The sequence below is a fragment of the Onychomys torridus genome, chromosome 9 (genome assembly GCF_903995425.1).
Source record: "Onychomys torridus chromosome 9, mOncTor1.1, whole genome shotgun sequence".
Taxonomy (NCBI): domain Eukaryota; kingdom Metazoa; phylum Chordata; class Mammalia; order Rodentia; family Cricetidae; genus Onychomys; species Onychomys torridus.
Window position 1 is genome coordinate 6,995,590 of NC_050451.1, and position 20,485 is coordinate 7,016,074.

Consider the following 20,485-nt stretch of genomic DNA (forward strand, 5'->3'; position numbering starts at 1 on the left):
CCTTTTAGTAAAAATGAATTAAGTGTCTACTTTGTACTAGACACTCTTTGTACTGGGTGACACAATGGTGACAAGAAAGACCAAGTCACAGCATTATAAATTTACATTGAGGGACGTAGACTCTAAATAAAAGGATTTTCATATATGAGGAAATTTCAAAGTAATGAAAGTGCTTTCAAGAAAAACAAAGCAGTGGAGATGGAGAGATGGCTCAGTCAGTCAAGAGCTTGCTGTGCAAGTATGAGGACCTGAGTTAGATCCGCAGCACCTAAATAACAAGCTGCATGTGGTATCTGGAACCCCAGAGCTGGGGAGGTGGAGACAGGAGGATCCCTGAGGCTCTCCGGCTAGTCATTCAGGTGAGCTTCAGGGGACTAAGGTGGAAGTGATCGAGGAAGACACGCGGTGCTGACCTCTGGCCTACACACACACACACACACACACACACACACACACACACACACACACCCCACACACAGATAAAAAGAAGGACAATGATTAGTGATCTCAGCAGCAGTGCATCAAGAGTTGCACTTGCTTTCCATCCTCTCTAGAGCTACTTTGTAATGTGGCTATTCAGTGACGTGCAGTGGGATCTCATGAAATTTTTCTTCATCTTTCTGTTGACCAACTGTGACAAGTGTTTTCTATGTATGTATTTGCCATCTGTATCTCTTTGGTTATGTGCTTGCTAAAATATTTTCTGAGTCATAAGAGTCTACATATACAGGGTACAAGTCGTTTTCAGTAGACATTTTTAAAGTGTCTTTTCCCAGTCCTGGTCTAGGACTTAGCATTGTGTGTGTGTGTGTGTGTGTGTGTGTGTGTGTGTTATCAAATGTACAAAGTATGTTGAAAATAGATGCAGTAGGTAATACATATTGCAGATACTCTAGAACTCAGAGTGAAATGTTGTCTTTTGGAAATGGGATGATGAAATTGCTTTTACACAGTACAGACTTGTGCTGGCTTGAGGAGGGGGAAGAATGAAAAATTATGAAGGGCCTAATGCTAATATAAGTTTTTGGTAATGCAAAAAGGTGAAAAAAATATAAAAGTATACAGATTTTTAAAAAGACATGCAAATGTATTTGTGGACATGATTATATAGGAAATTCCAAGGAATCTATAAAATGCTATTAGAAATAGTGACTTTAGCAAGGACCCAAGACGTGAGGTCTGTATTCAGAAATCAGTGGTAAAATGCTTATAAAGGAAATTAAAGAAAACAAAAAAAAAATAGAGCAATATATTTGGTGTTATTTTGTTTAATACTTTTTTACATCTATATTCTTCATTGATACTAGCTAGTAAAGATATGCCTTTGATTTTGATATCAAGGTTGATGGTGGTCTCATAAAATCAATTGTTATTGTTTCCTCTTTCACTTTGTGGGCCATTTGGTGTAAATTGTTACCCTTCTCAAGGTTTGATAGTGTTGAGTTGATTTCTATGAGATTGTGTGCTGGGGCTCATTACTCTTCCCAGAGCCTGTACAGGGTCAGTGTGTCCGTTCTCAAGAGGGATCTTCAGGACTCTGTGTGTTCCTGGAAAGAGTCCTTGCTATCTGTGTTATAGATCTGGGACAAAGCTGTCTTAATCTGTGTGATTGTCTAGATTACACTGAGGTGATCATCTCCTTTCTGGTTTATTTGTTCCCTCACTCTCCCTCATTTTCCTCACCCCTCTCCCTTCTGTGACCCTCCTCACCATTTTTACTTGAGTATGTAGTACAATCTTTATCCTAAGGTTGCCACCAGCCGCACGGCTATTCAGGTGTAAGTTGATTTACATTGAATTAAAAATGAAATGTCTCAGTCACACTGCTCCCATTTTAAGTGATCAGTAGTCAAAAGCAGTTACTGTTTTGGACTGTGCAGTTACAGGATGCTTTTACCATCATACAAGGCTCTTCTGGGCAGTGCTGGTCTAGAAGATAAGAGTTTTCTTGATTTTTTTTTTATACATATTTCTGAAATTATTGGTATTTCTTTTATTTTTTCAGCTTTGTTATTGATCTCTGTGCTTTATTTCATTCTTTAAGCTTCATTTCTTTTAAAAATTTCTTAGGCCACAACACAGCCATCAACTTGCGATTGTTATTTCCCAATAGAAATATCCAGTACTGTACATTTAGAAGATGATTTCAGTTGTGTGCCTAAAGTTTTTTGATGTTCCATCTTTATTTATATTCAATTAAAATAATTCATTGTTTCCTTTGTCCCTGATTTGAGATGACAGTTATGTAGAAATGAATTTTTTTTAACTACCCCTAATTTGAGGACTTTAGTTTTGATTTCTTTTTTTAACTTCAATCTTGTATTCCAACATAAGACTTTTAAAATTAGATTTATTTATTTATTTTATGTGTATGATCCATATATGTATGTGCATCTCATGCCTGGTACCCATGGAGGTAAGAAGAGGATGTTGGATTCCTTGGAACTGGAATTACAAATGGCTGTGAGCCACCATGTTGGTGCTAGGAACTGAACCTGGGTCCTCTGCGAGAGCAGCTAGTGTTCTTAACCACTAAGCCATCTCTCCAGTATCTCAGCATAAGATTTTTAATGTTTTTTTGGGGGGATGGGGATCAGAATAATGACTTAACTTTGTGGAAGCCCTTTATCCACTTAAATATGTTTGTTTATTTATTTATTATTTTTTAAAAATAGATTTATTTATTTATTATGTATACAGTGTTCTGCCTACATGCATGCTTGCAGGCCAGAAGAGGGCACCAGATCTCATTACAGATGGTTGTGAGCCACCATGTGGTTGCTGGGAATTGAACTCAGGACCTCTGGAAGAACAGCCAGTGCTCTTAACTGCTGAGCCATCTCTCCAGCCCTATTTATTTATTTTTTTTTGAGTGAGGTGTCCTTGAGACAAATTAGTTCATGGTATTATTCATGTTTTTTGCATCCTCATTGGTTTTCTCTTTGCTTGTCTCCACCTATTCTGTGGATTTTCCTTTTCCTTTTTTTGTGTTTTAAAAAAGGTTTATTTTTTAAAAACTGTATATGTATGAGTATTACCTGAATGAATATATGTAATGTATGTGTATCACACATGTGCCTGGTGTTGATGGAGGCCAGAAGAGGGCGTTGGATCCCCTACAACTGGAGTTACAGAAAGTTGTAAGCTGCCACATGGGGGCTGGAAACAGAACCCAGGTCCTCTGCAGGAGCAGAAAGTACTCTTAACCGTTGAGCCATCTCTTCAGCCCCCATTTATGACTTTTGAAGCAATGTTCCTTTGATAAATACACTTTGAAGTGGCTGTATGTTTTTATTAGGTAATGCATGCCTTTATGGAACACCAAAAAATTGCAGTTTGTGCAGTCTGATGCTTACATTTACCTATCTTTTTATCAGAATTTGCATGGTTATCTTTTTCTGTTCCTTTATCAATACCTTTATATTTAAAGTGGGCTTCTTTCAGACTGTCTATAATTAGATTTGACTTTTTCAATCTTATCAATCTTCTTGATTTGTATAATACGATCATGAACATTTAATGTAATGCTTGGTATGGCTGGATGCGTATCTGCAATCTTGCCAGTTTTGTTTGTCTCATTTAGTCTTTAGCCCTACTGTTTTCTTTCTTATCCTCTTTATTGAAATAGGGACATTTAATGAATATTTTAATCTCTCCTTGACATTTGCTGCTGCATTTCCTCCTCTCTGCCTCTTTCTCCTCTTCTTGGTTCTTTTTGTCAACAGTTATTATAGAATTCCAGTGTATTACAGTCTACTTTTAATAATGTCTCATTTCACATAGAATATAATGATTTTATATCAATGTGCTACCATGGCATCTCACACATACTTTGAGGTATGCTTGTTATACATTTTATTGTATAGATGTTATAAATTAGACAGTGTAATTATTATTATTGCTTTAGTTATCACAAAATTCCTAGTCTCTTGTTTAAACAAGGCTTTTAAAAATAATTTTAAATGTATAGGAAAACTGAACAACAATACAGAGTGCTCATATATTTATTTCTTCATCCCACATGCTCTCCCATTATCTTTTACTGCTTTGGTACATTGTTACTTAGTAACATTGTGCATTATTACCAGCAAAAGGCTCTACTGGGCACTAGGGTTTACTCTTTGCACAGCACATTTCTCTGGAATTTGAAAAATATATCGTCTTTCTACAATTACAGTATTATTTCTTTAAAAATCCCTGCTGCTCTATTGATACATTCTTGTATTTACTCTTCAAAACCCCTGCCAGCCCCTGGTCCTCTTTTCCATAGCCTCACTGTTTCTACACTGTTCATCAAATTATCAAATTTGTTTCTTTCTCTTAGTAGAATTCATTAAGATTGCTCCATAGCTTATATGGCTTGATAGCTCATTTGTTTGTTATTCAGTAATATTCTGTTGATGGGAAAATCACAATGTATCCATTCAAATACTGAAACATATTGCTTCTAGATTTTGACAATTGTGAATAAGATAACTACAAATATTGAGTGCTACAGTGAATGATTGCTGAGTCTCATGGTAGATGACACTATGTTTAGCCCCATAAGGATATGCTAAAACTGCCTACCGCAGCGGCTGTGCTGTAATCCCCCCTCACCAGCAAAGACTTATTCCTGATGTTCTGCATTCTTGCTAGTATTTGGTATTGTTAACTATCCACTAGAACAAATAACAGATAAAAGCAGTATCTGGATTTGATTAGTAATTTTCTAATAATGTAGAATGTGAAACATTTTTACATGATTACTTATCTGTTTATTTCTTTGGTGAGTTATCAGTTCATTTATTTATTTTAAATTGGTTCATTTTCTTGCTGAATGTTCAGAGTTCTCTATATTTTGGGTTACAAATGATCAGATATCTGATTTGTAAATATTTTCTTCAGGTCTTTTTTATCTCCTTATTCTCAACAATATCTTTTGCACAACAGAAGGTTTTTAAATTTTAATAAAATAGAAACACTTATTGCCAGCCTATAATCTTGGCACATTGGGAGAGTGCTGAAGGAGGGGCACCACAGATTAATGCCAGTCTGATCTGCATATGGCCTCCTGGGGCATCAAAGTGCATGTAGTGAGACTTTGTCTAAAACCAAGCAAGCAAGCAAACAAGCAAGCAAATATAACAACAATAGAAAACAAAAAAATTGCCAAAACTTAGATTATCTAGATTTTATCCTTGTAATTGTCTTGTTTTGAAGTTTTGACTTCCCAAAAGATAAAGTTCTAACCCTGGCACTTGATGCTATGACCTTATTTAGAAATAAGGCCTTTGCAGAAGTGAATAAATGAAATTCAAACCCCAACCAATAATTCATGCTCTTGTGGGACAAAAGAAATTTGAACATAGGCACACAGGGAGACTATAGTATGGCAGTAGAGGCATAAATTGAAGTGCTGTGCCTCCACACCAAGGTCACCAAAGACTGCTAGTGGACAGCATATGCTAGAAGAAAGCAAGACTCCTCCCTTCAAGCTCTCTGAGGTGGGGGAACAGCTTTGCTGACACTTGAACTTTGTTCTTCTGTTTCCAGAACTGTGAAACAATACATTTCCCATTTTTTTAAAATGCCACCCAGCTTGATTTGGAAGCCCCTGGAAACTAATACATATCCTGGCATAGGTTTTGGAATTTGGTAGCATGACATAAAAGCTCTAGTCAAGTTTGACAAGACTTGGGTAGCAATATGGATGTTATTCTGGAAAAGGCTCACAAGACAAGGGAATTGTGTAGAACATGTTTGTTTTAGGGGATACACTATCATCATGAACAGAAATGTATTTGAAACATGGGCTTCCAAGGAGCTTCTTGTGTGATCTTAAAGGAGTGATGGCCACAATACCTGGCACTGAGGAAAGGTTATCCTTGTCAAGAGTGTCAGCAACTTGCCTGGATTGTGCTGGACAGCTGGGTGAAAGAAGAACTTGTAAAAAATGAGTTTGCACATGTGGCTGAGGACATTTTAAAGCAGTTATTGTGGGATCATAATTTATCTTTATTGTTTATAATTAAAATGAAGAGGGGGAGAAGCTATGTTGAGGAGAGACGTCTTAAGCAAAAATCAATATGGCTTGAAAAAATTTCAACCTATCCAGGAAATCTGTTTTGGAAACAGGACCAAAGTGTGTCTTGGAGATAAATTAGGCAGACCCACCTTCTTGTGACATGGAGTAGATGTTGAGCATTGTTAAAGTACTGCTAAAAGTCAGTATTGGGCTGGGCAGTGGTAGCGCACACCTTTAATCCCAGTACTCAGGAGGCAGAGCCAGGTGGATCTCCGTGAGTTTGAGGCCAGCCTGGGCTACAGAGTGAGTTCCAGGACAGGCACCAGACTACACAGAGAAACTCTGTCTCAAAAAACAAAACCAAAAAAAGTCAGTATTGGTTAATGTTAATACATTTTAAAGCTTTATATTCCTGTGTGTCTGAGCATGAATGCATGCCATGGCACTCGGCGGATGACTGTGGAGTTGGTTTTCTCCTTCAACTTTTACATGGGTTCTGGGACTAAACTCAGGTAGCTGGGCTTGTGTGGCATCTGCCTTTATCCACTGAGCTGTCTTACTGTTCACTAATGACAGTCCATCTGATGTTTATTATCCTATAAATAAAACTGTGGGGGATGGGACAGTCTGCTGCTTAGTGGAGAGCTGTCAGACTCTTTCCTGGTGTCCTGACTATCTTGTGCAGAAACTAGGTGGATTACCCCATGCCAGCACCATCTTAAGAAGGTCACATAATGATCACATCTGCTTGCTCCAAGTTCCAACAGTGAAGAAGTCACAGCCACATTTGTTTCAAAAAGCTTTCACTGGGCTTCCCTGTAACCCTGTCTGTGTAGGCCAAAGGCGTTACTTCTGTTGGCACACAGAGGGTCTGTTGTGACGGGAACAAAAACCAAAACACCCACCCCCAATAAAAATCTACGGTTATGATTGATGCAAACAGCCATTTTATGGCTGTGTAATCAAGTAGGTCAATTTTGTGCTGTGACTTGAAGACACCTGTGCTACTTTGCTTGATGTTGGCAACTAGATAGGCCCAGTAAAAGGCTTTTCTCAAGTGGACCTTTCTTTTTGCCTGTGTTTAAAACCCATTAGTAGAGCATACTGTGCTGTTAAAGAAAAGGTAGCCAAATCCAGCTGTGTCTGCCTATAATCCTAGCAGTTGGCAGGTGGTTCAGGAATTCAAGGACAGCCTGGGTTACATAGTTGAGTTTGAGTTTAGCCTGAGCAACATGGTCGAGAGCAAACATGAGGGGGTTGAAAAGATGGCTCAGCAGTTCAGAGCACTTCTTGCTCTTGCAATGGACTTCAGGTTCAGTTCTCAGCACCCACATAGCAGTTTACAACTACCTGTATTTTCAGTTCCAGGGGATCCAGCACCCTTTTCTGGCCTCTGCAGGTACTAAACACACACACAGTACACATACATACATTCAAGAGAAACACTCATACACATAACATAAAAATAAATCTTAAAGCAACGCATAGAAACAATAACAACAACAACAAAGAAACAGAAAAGGTGGTGATAATGGCTGCGTGGCTTCAGCATGAACACATTGAGCAGTTGGCAGGCTACACGTCAAAGCGGTGCAATCGAAGAGTGGCCAGTGGCTTTACAGCTGAAGAAGCAGCTGAGCGATGGAGAGTGACAGACAGACTGAGCCACAGAAGGGACACAGTGAGTGGCTGAGGCTCTAACAGCGGCAGGGGAGAGCTGTGGGAACTGCTGGAGGCCTTGGCAGCAGCAGCAGTGGAGTATCAAGAGTGACCCAAACCGGAAGTAGCAAAGCGGTGGCAGTGGCAGTGGCAGTGACCAGAGCCAACCGTAGAGCTACAGCAGAGATGGCTGTGACATCAGCGATTACAGTGGTAGACATGGGGTGATGGTGGCTAATCTTGATTGCCAGGTACATCTGGAATCAAAAGAAACGCATCCAGCTGGGCATACCTGTGGTTTCTCTTGATTGGATCATTTGTGGTGGGAAGATCCACCCAAAATCTGGGCCGTACCTTCTGATGGCAGCCTGTATAAAAGGACATGGAAGAAGAAAGCTTTGCATTTTACTGACTTGCCTTCACTTGTGCTGGCAAGTTAATCTGTCCTTTTGCTGAGACATTCCTTCACTGGTATTAGAACCTACTCATCAGGATTCTATCATAGACTGAAGCCCAGCAGCTTTCTAGGACAGCAGCACCAGATTGGGACTCCTGAGACATCCAGTTTCACGGAATGCATGACTACTGGATCCTTGGCCTTTCTGTTGGAAGACATCTATTTTTGGACTGCTTGAATCATAGTTTATAAGCCACCCTAATAAAAACATGTTCACACTTTTTAAAAAAAGTTAGTTCTATTCCTTTAGAGAACCTTGACTAATACATGGGCCAAGGGTATTAAGACACTCTAGGCCTTTGCACTATAACACTAGCCACTGTCATGAACTGGAGAATCGTGATTTCCTAGGCCCCCACAAAAGCTGTAACACTTGTCACCATAAAGCTTGTCACCATAAGGCTAAGTGTCCCAGCACCTGTCCAAGGTTCTCATCAGAGCTGTGACACTAGAAGGTACTACCTGCTGCTGCTTCAAGCTATCTGCCGTTGATGCTTACAGCTATCTAATGCCAAGGAATTCAGAAGCTTCCCATGAGGAACACTGAAGCCCTAGCTTTACCTTTCCTGCCTGTGATTTCTATCTGGGTAGAGGAAAACTACTCCAGTCACCTGATTGTTACTGAAGAGATTAGGTAGGCGAGTGGCTCATGGATCCATAGCCCTTCTGTTGCTTTGTGTCTTCTGCAGCTGTAGAAGGTACTGGCTGCTCTCTAGCCCCACCACTTCTTAAGCTTGACTGTTAACACCCCAATAACCTTTTTAGGCAGTTTATTCTGGAGAGAAAAATGAAGGTTGTAAGACTTCGATATTCTGCAAGTTAGAAACAGGGTAGATGGCAGGATGGGTCATGACTCCTGGAAATGTTGACATGGGGTATGTATTTTAAAAGCCCAAGGTAAGTATTTGTGACTTTGGGAGGTTGGAAAGCAGGCTTTTGTGGTTTTAATTGTGCCACCAAGTTGAAGCATGCTTCAAAGGATTGCTGGGATCCGGCAAAGAGTAAGAAGAAACAGGGAAGAATCTTTGTGTTGAGCTTAATAGAGAGCATGCCCTGCTGATGCCTGGTGTTCAGAACAGTGAAAGAACAGTTCTTTTATGGCACAATTTAATCACAGTGGGAGCCTGCAAGTATCTCCTAGGAGTTATAGCTTTGTGCTTTACACTTAGGACTGTGATCCATTTTGAATTGTGAGAGATACAATGCTTGTGTCTAGATTTCTTGCATGTGAATGTCCAATTAGTCTAGCACCATTTTTTGAAAAATAATAATTCTTCCACTGAATTGCTTTGCTGCTTTATCAGTGATTACTTGACTCCATTTATGTGGGTTGATTTATTGGCATCTCTATCCCATTGATCTGTTTGTCCATTCTTTCAGTAGTCCTGCATAATCTTGATTATTCAAACCTTATGGTAAGTCTTGAAATCCCATATCAGTCTTCTAACTTTGTTCTTTAGGATTTTTGGCAATTCTGGCTGTTCTCTCCATGGCCTTAGAAGGGGTGTATTGTTATCCACAAAACAACTTGCTAGGATTTTCATTGGGATTACAGGTCCTGTAAATAAAACTGGGAAGAATTGAGATCTTAACAATAGTGAGTCTGTGCATGAACATAAAAACATCTCTTCAGTTATTTAGATCTGTGGGAGTCCAGCTCTCAGTTTTTGAAGAGTTCTTAGGTGAAGAAGAGAAGTATAAGAAAATATCAGATAGAAAGAGAGACCTAGACAATGAGAAGAAAGACAGAAATATGGGATAGATTTGGGAGGGCCTGGATCAATACCCAGTAGCCACTTCATTTATTCAAAAGAGCTTTTTATAATATGCCAAGGGCAGAGGCAAAAGACCTCACCTTTGCAAGATCAAAGCACACCATACAGCCAAGTGTAGACCCTTCCAAACACCTGGTAAACACATCCATGGCCAAATCATTTCCTTACACAGCCCTGCTGGGTAAAGCCAGCTCAGATTCTCTGACTCTAATTTCTCACTAGGAAGTCTCTCCTGGGTCTCCACATAGGTCTTTTTTTTTTTTTTTTTTTTTTTTTAACTGCTATGTTGGGTTTTATATATTAGCTTAGTATTCTTTGGATGTTAAAGAGTTTTGTTACCTTTATGTTGCTGAGGCTTAAATTCAGAATGCTACGTTCTGTTCTAATACGAATTTATCTTTCTTCTAGTGTCCTAATGCACATGCTCTCTTGTCTGTTGGTGATACTGATTTTTTAGGGGACTTCTCTAAGAAGGATTTTTACCCTTATTTATTCTTTGATGTATTTTATATAGGTAATCTGCCATCTAAGAAGCCAGAGTTTCTTTTTTCCACAGCTATTTATCTCTGTACTTTTTCTTGTCTTGTTGTTTTATAGTATCTAGGATTTCTATGGTACTTAGTAGAAGTGTTCAGAGAAGACAGACGCCCTTGCCTTTTCTTTGAGGAAAGCATGTAGTTTCTCATCACTAGGTTACATATATTTGTATATAATTAAAACACTTAAAAATTTCATATATGTGTACTGTATTTACATTATTTTCCCCCCTCTCTCCAACTCCTCCTTGGGCTTTCCCACTCCCTCTTAAATTGATAACCTATTTTCTTTAATTATTACACACACACACACACACACACACACACACACACACGAATTTAAACACACAAAGTCCTTGTATACTTTTGTAAACATTCTTTAACAATTTGAGAGAAGTTTTCCTCTGGTCTTAGTTTTCTGATCATTATCAAGAGTGAATTTTGATTTTGTCAAATGCCTTTTCCTGAATCTGTTGATATCATATAAGTTGTCAAGAATCAGTGAGTTACTTTGCTGTTAGGCACTGGACATCCTCTCTGTAAGAAATTGATAAGTGATAATTGCCCTTCTAGCAGCCATGGTCAGCTTATGTTTGCTGGTGGCTAGATAAAATAATAAAATTGAAGATGTGGAGCTTTGTGAGACCTCCTGAGAGATGGGGGTGGGGTGGGGAGGGAGAGAGGGAGAGAGGGAGAGAGGGAGGGGGGATGTGTGTGTGTGTGTGTGTGTGTGTGTGTGTGTGATATGGTGTGTGTGTGTGTGTGTGTGTGTGTGTGTGTGTGTGTGTGTTATGGTGTATGTGTGTGTGTGTGTGTGTGTGTGTGTGTGTGTGTGTGATATGGTGTGTGTGTGTGTGGTGGGGTTGTATGTGTATCTGGGCATACGTGTAGGCCAGAGGTCAATGTCAGGTATCTTCTTCTCATGCTCTGCACTCTATTTTTTGAGACAAGGTTTCTCACTGAACTGGAGTTTACGGTTTCAGCTAGACTGACTGGCAGCAAGCCTGAGGGTCTCCCTATGGAAGTACGCACAACTTCCAGTATATGCAGCCATGCCTGGGTTTTATGTGGGTCCTAGAGACCTGAGCGCAGGTCCTAATGCTTGTGTAGCAAGCACTTTCCTGACTGACTTTTCTCTCTAAATAAAACGGATTGACTGAGGCTAAGGGCTTGTTTTCTGCTCTTCATCTTCCACTTTCTTTGTTCCTGAATTAATTCAGGGGCAACTTTAGTTACTTCCTAATATTCAAAACTCTTCAAAGCCTGAGTCCATTTGAACTTACTCTGTAGACCAGGCTGTCCTGGAACTCACTGTGTAGACCAGGCTGGCCTCGAACTCATAGAGCTCTTCCAGCCTCTGCTTCCTGACTGCCATGCCCAGCTAGGGTATTCTTTACGAGCAGCTTTGTTTCCAGAAATGGGTTGGCCCTCCATCGCTCCCTCCTCTCAGCAGTGGCCTTACATTTCCACCCTATACCTGTTAAGAGACCGGAGAGAAGGAAGAAAGTTTCCCTGAGGAGTGGGCTAGAGAGAACTAGCCTTTTTTATCTTTAAACCAGGCTATGGAAGTGTTGGGCCTACACCTTTAACTGACAGCTTAGGCTGAGGTTGGCTTTTCTCTTCTTCCTATTAATTTCTCACAGGCAGGATGTTTAATAAGGACTGAGGTGCACAGCTTGCCTTTGCTTTATTTTTCTGCGTCAGAGTGTGTCAGTCAGAGAAAAGTATTGTAGGCATAACAAAGATTTTCAGTATTTTAAGGCCAGGAAAAGGCCCTCATTACTGATTGCCTGTCGGAACCATTTGTGAGATATATTAGATTGGGGCTTCTTAAGCCGTTTGCTCTTGTGGCCCCTCTTCATCTGAGGAAATTTTTTATGTGATGTTAGGTATAAGTATATACGAAATAGGTAGATAAATAAATTACTTATTGATAATCATGAAAAGCATTTCAAACAATTGTTTGGCATACATAAAATTTGACCATTTAAGATGAGATCACACTTGCATACAAACAAGATATCTGCTTGTGCATTTTTGTGTACAGAGCTAAATCTTCCTGATATCCAGTATTGCAGAGTACAGAGAATCTTTAGCATTTTTCAGAGTTGGTTGATACTGTGATTTTATTATTATTAATGCTGAGAATACCACTACACATAAATATGTAACACAAAATGGCAGGATTATAGTTGGGCCTTTATAGAAATTCTGGCCTAATCTCAAGCCAGACTTCATTAATTATTATTTATGAAAATGAAGTTAGCAACTAAACAAAGCAGTTTTAAAAATTAAACATTCTAACACTGTACAATGCAAAAACATATTAGTACTTATGTGCGGAGGATGATGGTAGGAAAATATTGGAAGTCTTTGTCCTGTCATGAAGCCATTGTCTGTAAGAGCAGAACGTGAGTACTGCAGGTTGTAACATCCAACACTTTTGGTCTGAGACGAGGCCTTTCAGGCAGTGCTCACTGGCATCACATAGTCTGAAAGCATGTGCGGTCACATATTCAGAACTAAGGATACAGTGAATTCCTCCAGCTCGGGCGGGGGCCTCTGATTCACTATGATTTGATCTTTAATTACTTTTTAGTCATTGCTGGCTCAGAAACTTTTTGGTGTTACCAGTTTTCCATAGCTCACCCATGCACTTAGGCAGCCCCATACTGGGTAACAATCTAGCTTAGGAAGGAAGCTAAAGGTTAATGATGTTGCTAGCCTTTAGGGATGGGGGCATAGTGACTATGGCCAGCAAGTGCTCACTTTCATTTTTGACTTACTCATGCACATGCTTGTACTTGAGGTGACTTGCTCATGTTTATTTATTTTTAGGAGACTGTAGTGAGAAGGCTTATATTTTAAAAAAGAGTCAGAGTCTTGGAGAATAGGCAGGGCAGACACAGTACAGGAAGAGTCTGAGTATCAGCTGGGAGAGACAGTACTGTTTTACAATCTATATAGGATCTGTCCTGGTTTAATCTTTTGTTGAGTTTCATATTTTAGAAATTAATCCTATGTACTCATAGGCCACACATTAAGAGGCATTTGTCTGGAGTCTATCTTTTCATAGTAGAGTAAGTTGAAATTTGTCAGATTGATATATTTTTATACTAAAGAAATAGTAGCTCATTAATTCCTAAAACATTTATATGAGAACAACAGCAATAATAAATTTCAAAAAAGGCTGGGTGTGGTGGCTCACACTTTTAATCCCAGCACTTGAGAGGCAGAGGCATGCAGATCTCTATGAATTTGAGACCATCTTGGTTAGGCTACATAATGAATCCCTTTCTCAAAAACAGAACAAGAGAAAAACAAAAAGATGTTTTAAGAGACCATTTTTAGTTATGCTATCCTAATCAAATAGAAAAGTTCAGAGTCTGGCTCATAACTCTTATTCCCCTGATTACAACTCAACTAAGCATTGTCAACATAGGATTCTAATGCTTTAGGAATCTTAAATTGTTCACTGTTCAAAAGGATGGTCACAGTACTTCTCAATAAACTTACTTTTGACACAGGAATAGCAATTTGCTTTCATATCTGTAATTGGGTCATAACTCTTTAAAAATGCTTTTCATTAGTAACTTGGCAATTGTTTTTATGCACTTGTTTCTATTTATTTGACCTCAGTTTTATTGAAATATATTTTTATTGCATTGCATTAAAATATACCTTTTATACAGTATAATCACACACAAAAATCTTAGTCCTATAAATAAATGTGATATTCTTATTTCCTTTCTAATCTGAGTTATTTCCTTTCTCCTTTTGTTTTTTCCCTGATAGTATAAGACAGAGTGTTGATGCTTAGAAGGTAGTGCCTTAGCCCTTTACTTTCCCTGTGCTTCCCTGTTAACCCTCAACACTCACACACTTGTACTACAGAGTAATTAATAGCCTGTTTAAATACAGTATACCATAGAACATTTACTTTCACTGTGAATATGGATTATCTTTTTTATTTTTATTTTTTGAGGCAGGGTCTAATGTAGCCCGGATGGGCTTTGAACTCACTATGTAGCCCTAGGATGACCTTGAAGTTCTATTCTTGCTGTCTCTAACTTCCTAAGTACTGAGGGTGTGAGTGTGTACCATCACACCTGTCTTACGTGGTGCTAGGGACTGAACTTGGGGTTTTGTACAGACTTGGCAGACATCCTGACATCTAAGCTGCATCCCTAGCCCTGGTTATTTTTGTAACTAGATAAGGCAATTTCGTTTACTTTTAAAAGAACTCCAACTAAAATAAAACAATTCTTAAGATATAATTCATATCAAGTAATACAGTTTAAGAAACTTGTATTGGGAATTTCTTTACAGGAAATAAAGTTTTTTGTTTCGTTTTGTTTTTAAGAAAGAACATCTCTTCAAGTGAATGTAGAACTCCAGAGTCCATCAGTTTTGAGTTCTTGGGGTTCCTTTCACCCTCTTCTTTCCTGGAGAGTATAGATTTCTGAGAATAGGGCATTTTAGTAGTCGTGTTCCAAGCAACATCAGTCCCAGAAGTAACTGCCAGGGCAATGTGCTGAGTAGGCCATTTTAAGTAGTAGTTGGCATCTTTGACCCAGACTAAAATCCATGATGCAGAGTTGGTCTTTCCACTGAAAGAGTGAGCTGGCGTGAAGACAGCACCTGAGCTGAGGGTCTTTGTGGGCAGAGCATCTCCATGGATGGACTGGCTTCTGTGCCCCTGAAGGCATTCTTATACCACAGGGGAACCAGCAGTGACCTCTGTTGGAAACAGCTTACCTTCCCGTTCTTCTCAAGGGCACAGTACTGTCAGTGCACTGAGCTGTGTGAAGTCAAAAGCTGCCTGTAAAAGGGAATCTCTTCAGGGACCTCCCAGCCTGAAGAAGCACTGTTTTACACAACGTGCAGGAATGTAAGAGTGGGGAGTTACATGTCCTTTCAGTCTGTTTATTACCAAAGCTGTCGCTCAAAAACTGAATTAAATGTTCATCAGCTTTATATTAATCTTCTGTCTTTCATCCAGTTTGATTCCTGTTTTCTATAGAATTATTTCTGACTCACTGCACTGGAGTTTGGGAAAATATTAGATATGTGTGTGCTTTTTTCTAAATGGAATGTACCAGCAGTAACTTTATTTTTAGTATGAATATTGATTATCTTAATAATTAGAAAAACAATTAAAAAATCCTCCCAGCTATGTTAGGAACAATTTTTAAATTTTTATTTATTTGTTTTATATTCCAACCGCAGTTTCCCCTCCCTCCTCTCCTCCCAGTTCCTCCCCCACACCACCCCTCTGCCCCTCCAATCCTCTCTCCTCCATTTCTATTCAGAAAAGGGCAGACCTCCCATGGATATCAACAAAACATGGCATATCAAGTTGCAGTAAGACTAAGTATCTCACCTTGTAATAAGGCTGAGCAAGGCATCCCAGTATAAAGAATAGGGTCCCAAAAGCCAGCAAGAATCAAAGACAGCCCCTCCCACTGTTAGGAAGACTAAGCTACACAATTGTCACATATATGCAGAGGGCTTATGGGTGTTATCTTTTCTATCAGAAAGAAAGTCCTTGTATCACTACTAAACAAAAGTGCACAGGTTTCTACACAAGTTCCACAAGTCTAGAAAACTTAGTAGTAAACACCTGAACAGATTATAATTTTCTTGCATAAATAATCATTGGAGTAGTCTGATATCACAAGACATTGGAGGAACATTCCACCTGTCTTTTTGCCTTATCTCAAATTTTAAGTAATTTTTCTTAATATCTTATCTCTCCATTTAAAAATATTTCATTATCAAGACATTTACTTTAAATTCAGATTAATTTATTTTCAGGTAGCTAATGAAAAAGTATCTCCATGCTTAAAATCCCAGAATTTGAGAGGCTGAGGCAGGAGTTTTACTTTAGGTTCAAGGCCAGCCTGGGTTACATACTGAGTTTCATGGATGCCTTAGCTATAGAATGAGACTCTACCTCAAAACCAAGAAACACAAACACACATTTTAAATGATAAAAGCAATGAAAAATGATATTATGGGGCAATCTTATGGCAAAGATTAGAAGATTAAAAAATACTCATGTGAGGACTTTTATAGATTGAATGAACTTGAACACCTCTATGACAGGCTTTGCATCTAATTCTTTTTATTCCATATTGAATTCCCAGTGCCTAATTTAGCATTGATATGCATTTAAAGAACTGAGTGTCATTTGAATGACAGTGACTGAATTAATAGTTCAAATGTGAAAATCCCAGTTGTCTAAAAGAAAACCCTTTGCTTCATGTATTTGATCAGGAGTGCTCCAATTGTATGCTGGCCCCTGGATACTAACTAGACCTGCCTGACTCCAGAAACTAAGGCTCAGTATCTGCAGAAGCCTTTTGCCCATCTCATTCCGGCTATGGGGACATGTCTTCACCCAGGGAGGCTAGAAGAGAGTCTGGTAGGTTCTCATGCATTATGCATCTGGAAGTATTTGGGGCTGTGCCTGTCATGCCGTAGCCAGGGATAGGGGCCAACTGTGGCTTTGTTAACCCACAGAGGCCAATTTCCTGACTCTAGGAGCTCCCATCTAAGAAATGATCATATGCAAAGTACTAAGGAGTACATTCTAGTCTGACTTTACTCCTTTCAAGCATACTTTTTCTTTATTATAAACCAAGTTAATTATATAGTATTTGTGAAAACCAAAACACCCCCTATAAGAACATAAAGAGGACAATGAAACCTCAACTTTCTCACAAAGCTGTGTTTATTTCTAAATTTTTTCTTAGCTACAAGTTCAGGTTATACACATTTCTAAGACCTTGGTGCATAATACAGAGGTCACTTGTCTCCGCTGGCCCATATTGTCATTCTGTGGCTTCAGTCAGTGGCTTGTCGTCATTTCTCTGTCTCCCTTCCTACCTCCCTACACCTTTCTTCTTTTTCTCTTCCTTGTTTAGTTTTTGTGAGGTAGGGTCTTATATTTAGCCCAGGCTGGCCTCAAAATCACTACTGCATTTGCCTGGATTTGGCAATTCTCTGCCTCAGCCTCCCAAGTGCTGGGATTATGGACATGTGGCACTATACCCAGCCTTGGCCATCATTTTTAGTGTTCTTCTCTTTATTCTTTCTGTATCCAAATTAACTCCTATTTCCTTTTCTGTCTTTGTCCACACTGTCCTTCCATTCTTTTGGGGATTCCCCTGTCCAGCATTATTGTACATTATGAGATAACCACTACAATCAAGCTAATAACATATCCAGCTCTTTGTATAACTAGCTGCCTTAGTTAGTGTTTCTATTGCTGTGATGAAACACCATGACTAAAAAGGAAGTTGGGGAGGAAATGGTTTATTTGGCTTACACTTCCATATTGCTGTTGATCATCGAAGGAAGTCAGGACAGGAACTCAAGCAAGGCTGGAATCTGGAGACAGGATCTAATGCGGAAGCCAAGGAGGAGTGCTGCTTACTGGCTTTCTTCTCCTGGCTTGCTCACCTTGCTTTCGTATAGAACTCAGGGCCACCAACCAAGAGATGACATCACCCACCATCGGCTGGGCCCCCCCACCCCCATTGATCACTAGTTGAGAAAATGCCTTACACCTGGCTCTCATGGAAGCATTTCCTCAACTGAGGCTCCTTTCTCTCTGGTGACTCCAGCTTGTGTCAAGTTGACACACAAAACCAGCTAGTACATTTTTATTTCAGTAAGAACACTGAAAGCCTGCACTTGTAGCAGATTTCAAGTTATGGTAGTATTAAATATAGGAATGGTGCTGTACCTTCAGGATTTATTCATTTTATGTAAGTAATACTTCATATCCTTTTACCAACAACACCCTACTTGCCTTTGGTAATCACCATTCTCTTGTATATTTCAATGCATGTGATTTTGGATTTCATTTGTATTTGAGATAAATACAGTTTTGTCTTTCTGTGTCTGGCTTACTTCACTGCCACATGATTCTCAACAGACAAGATATGGAACCAACCTACATGCCTGTCAAAGAAGAAATGGATAAATAAAATATTGTTACCATAAATATAATGCAGTAGTCACTATAATAAGAAGGAAATTCTCCCATTTATAACATAGATAAACCTATCCATGATCATGGAATGCATATGTTTTTTAGATTTTTATTTCATTAATTTTGAGTGCAATAGACCTAGCAGTTGGGATTTCTGGCCTTATGATAGTTCTAAGTTTTGTATGGAGACACCATACTGTTTTCTATAACAGGTGCTTCCCAATATGTAACCTCGCTAACAGCTAACAGCATTTAACTAGAGCTTTCTCAGCATCCTCGTCAACACTTGTTATCTTCTGCCTTTTAGTGGTAGTACTCTTAACAGGTGTGTGGTCATGTGTGCACTCATGGTGCTCTTGACTTTCCTTTTCCTACGTATCATTGATTTGAGCACCTTTTCATACATCTGGTAACCAGTTTTATTTCTTCTTTTGTTTAAGTGTCTAAATGTCTAAATTTAGCCTTCTACAACCATTTTAGAATCAGGTTATTTGTCTTCTTTCTTTTTGAGTTCTTAATTCCTTATATACTTTGGATATTAGCTCGTTATCAGAGATGACTTCCAAAATAGCTCCTCACTCTCTAGGTTTCCTTTTTGTTCTGTTTTTTGCTTTTTGGGTACTCTAGCTTCATGCTTCTTTATTTTTGCTTTTGTTACTTTTACTTTTGGTGTAATATCTAAAACCCACTACTCAAACCATTTTCAAGAATTGTTTCCCTCTAGTAGTTTTATAGTTTTGGTCTTATATTTTAAGATTTAATATAAATTTGTATTTATAAATTTTGACTTGACTTGATTTTCGTTTGGGTTAGGGGTAGATTGTTATTTTTCTGCATGTGGATCCCCATTTTCCTAATACCACTTATTAAAGAGATTAGCCTTTTCTTTACATTTAATTATTATGTTTTTACAATTTCATAAATGAGTACTGTATATTATTTCCACTCCTACCTTTTCCAGTTACAGCTCTTCCTGTGTCTGCCCTCCCTCTCAAATTCATGACCTTACACACACACTCACACACACACACACACACACACACACACACACACACACACACACACTGAGCCCATCTAGTATTGTTCTTATTTATGTGTTTAGAGATGACCATTTGGGATTAGGTAGTCTATCAGGGAGCCCATCCCTGGAGAAGACTGATTCTCCTTTTCTCAACAGCCACTGATTGCCCAGAGCCCTTGATCTAAGGGTGGGACCTTCATTATGCCAGTTTTACTTAGGCAACTATGTTGTTGTTGAGATTTCATAAATGTAGCTTGACTTGACTATTATGTCAGGAAGACACTATCTAGCACAAGCCATCCTAGTTATCTGTTCCTTACAACCAGCTCCCTCTTCAGTAACATTCTCTGAGCCTTAGGTGTACAGGCTGTATTATGTTATTATGTTAATTAGAGCTGGGCACCCGAGCTCACTGATTCTCTACAGTATGACCAGTTGTTGATTTCTTTAGTAGCGTCTGTCGGCTGCAAAAAGAAGCTTCTTTGGTGAGGGGCGAGAGCTCCCTTATCTGTGGGTTTAAGATAAGTATTCGGATATTAAGTTAGTATTCAGATATTAATTTATTATTTAGGAAAATAGCAGTCGTAGCTTCTCTTCTAGAGTCTTTGGCCTCTCTAGTCATGGGTGGTTGACTAGGTGTACAGTACCTGGCATGAGAGACTACCTTTTTCTTTATTGTGTATTCTTGGCCTCCTAGACAAAGATCATTTGACAGTAAAAATGAGGATTTATATGTGTATTGAATATTACATTTCATTAGTCCCTATGTATGTTTTTATGCTGGCACCATACTGTTTTGATTATCACAGCTATATCTCTGGAAAATCATTTGAAATGAGCAAGTGTAATGGCTTTAACTTTTTCTTCTTGCTGAGGGTGCTTGGACTTTGCAGGATCTTTTGTAATTACTGCCTTAGAGATATAAGCCAGGCTTTGTGTAGGGTAGTCATTTCCTGACTTTGCAGCTCCAACTTGAGAAGTCCTTCTGGTCCCCTGTACGTGGACAGTCCAGGAAGCACATGTGTTCC

The 20,485-nt window shown here is 39.0% G+C and overlaps 1 protein-coding gene across 6 annotated transcripts in view; it reads left to right on the forward strand.

Moving 5' to 3' along the window:
- Ptpn20 (protein tyrosine phosphatase non-receptor type 20) overlaps window positions 1-20,485 on the forward strand; it is an 84,834-nt gene that overhangs the window by 3,983 nt on the left and 60,366 nt on the right. For all 6 annotated transcript variants that reach the window (XM_036198790.1, XM_036198789.1, XM_036198794.1 and 3 more), the window contains exon 2: window positions 16,714-16,861. In XM_036198790.1, coding sequence (XP_036054683.1) covers window positions 16,828-16,861 — 34 coding nt within the window. In that variant the 5' untranslated portion in view covers window positions 16,714-16,827. The remainder of the gene's footprint in view (window positions 1-16,713; window positions 16,862-20,485) is intronic.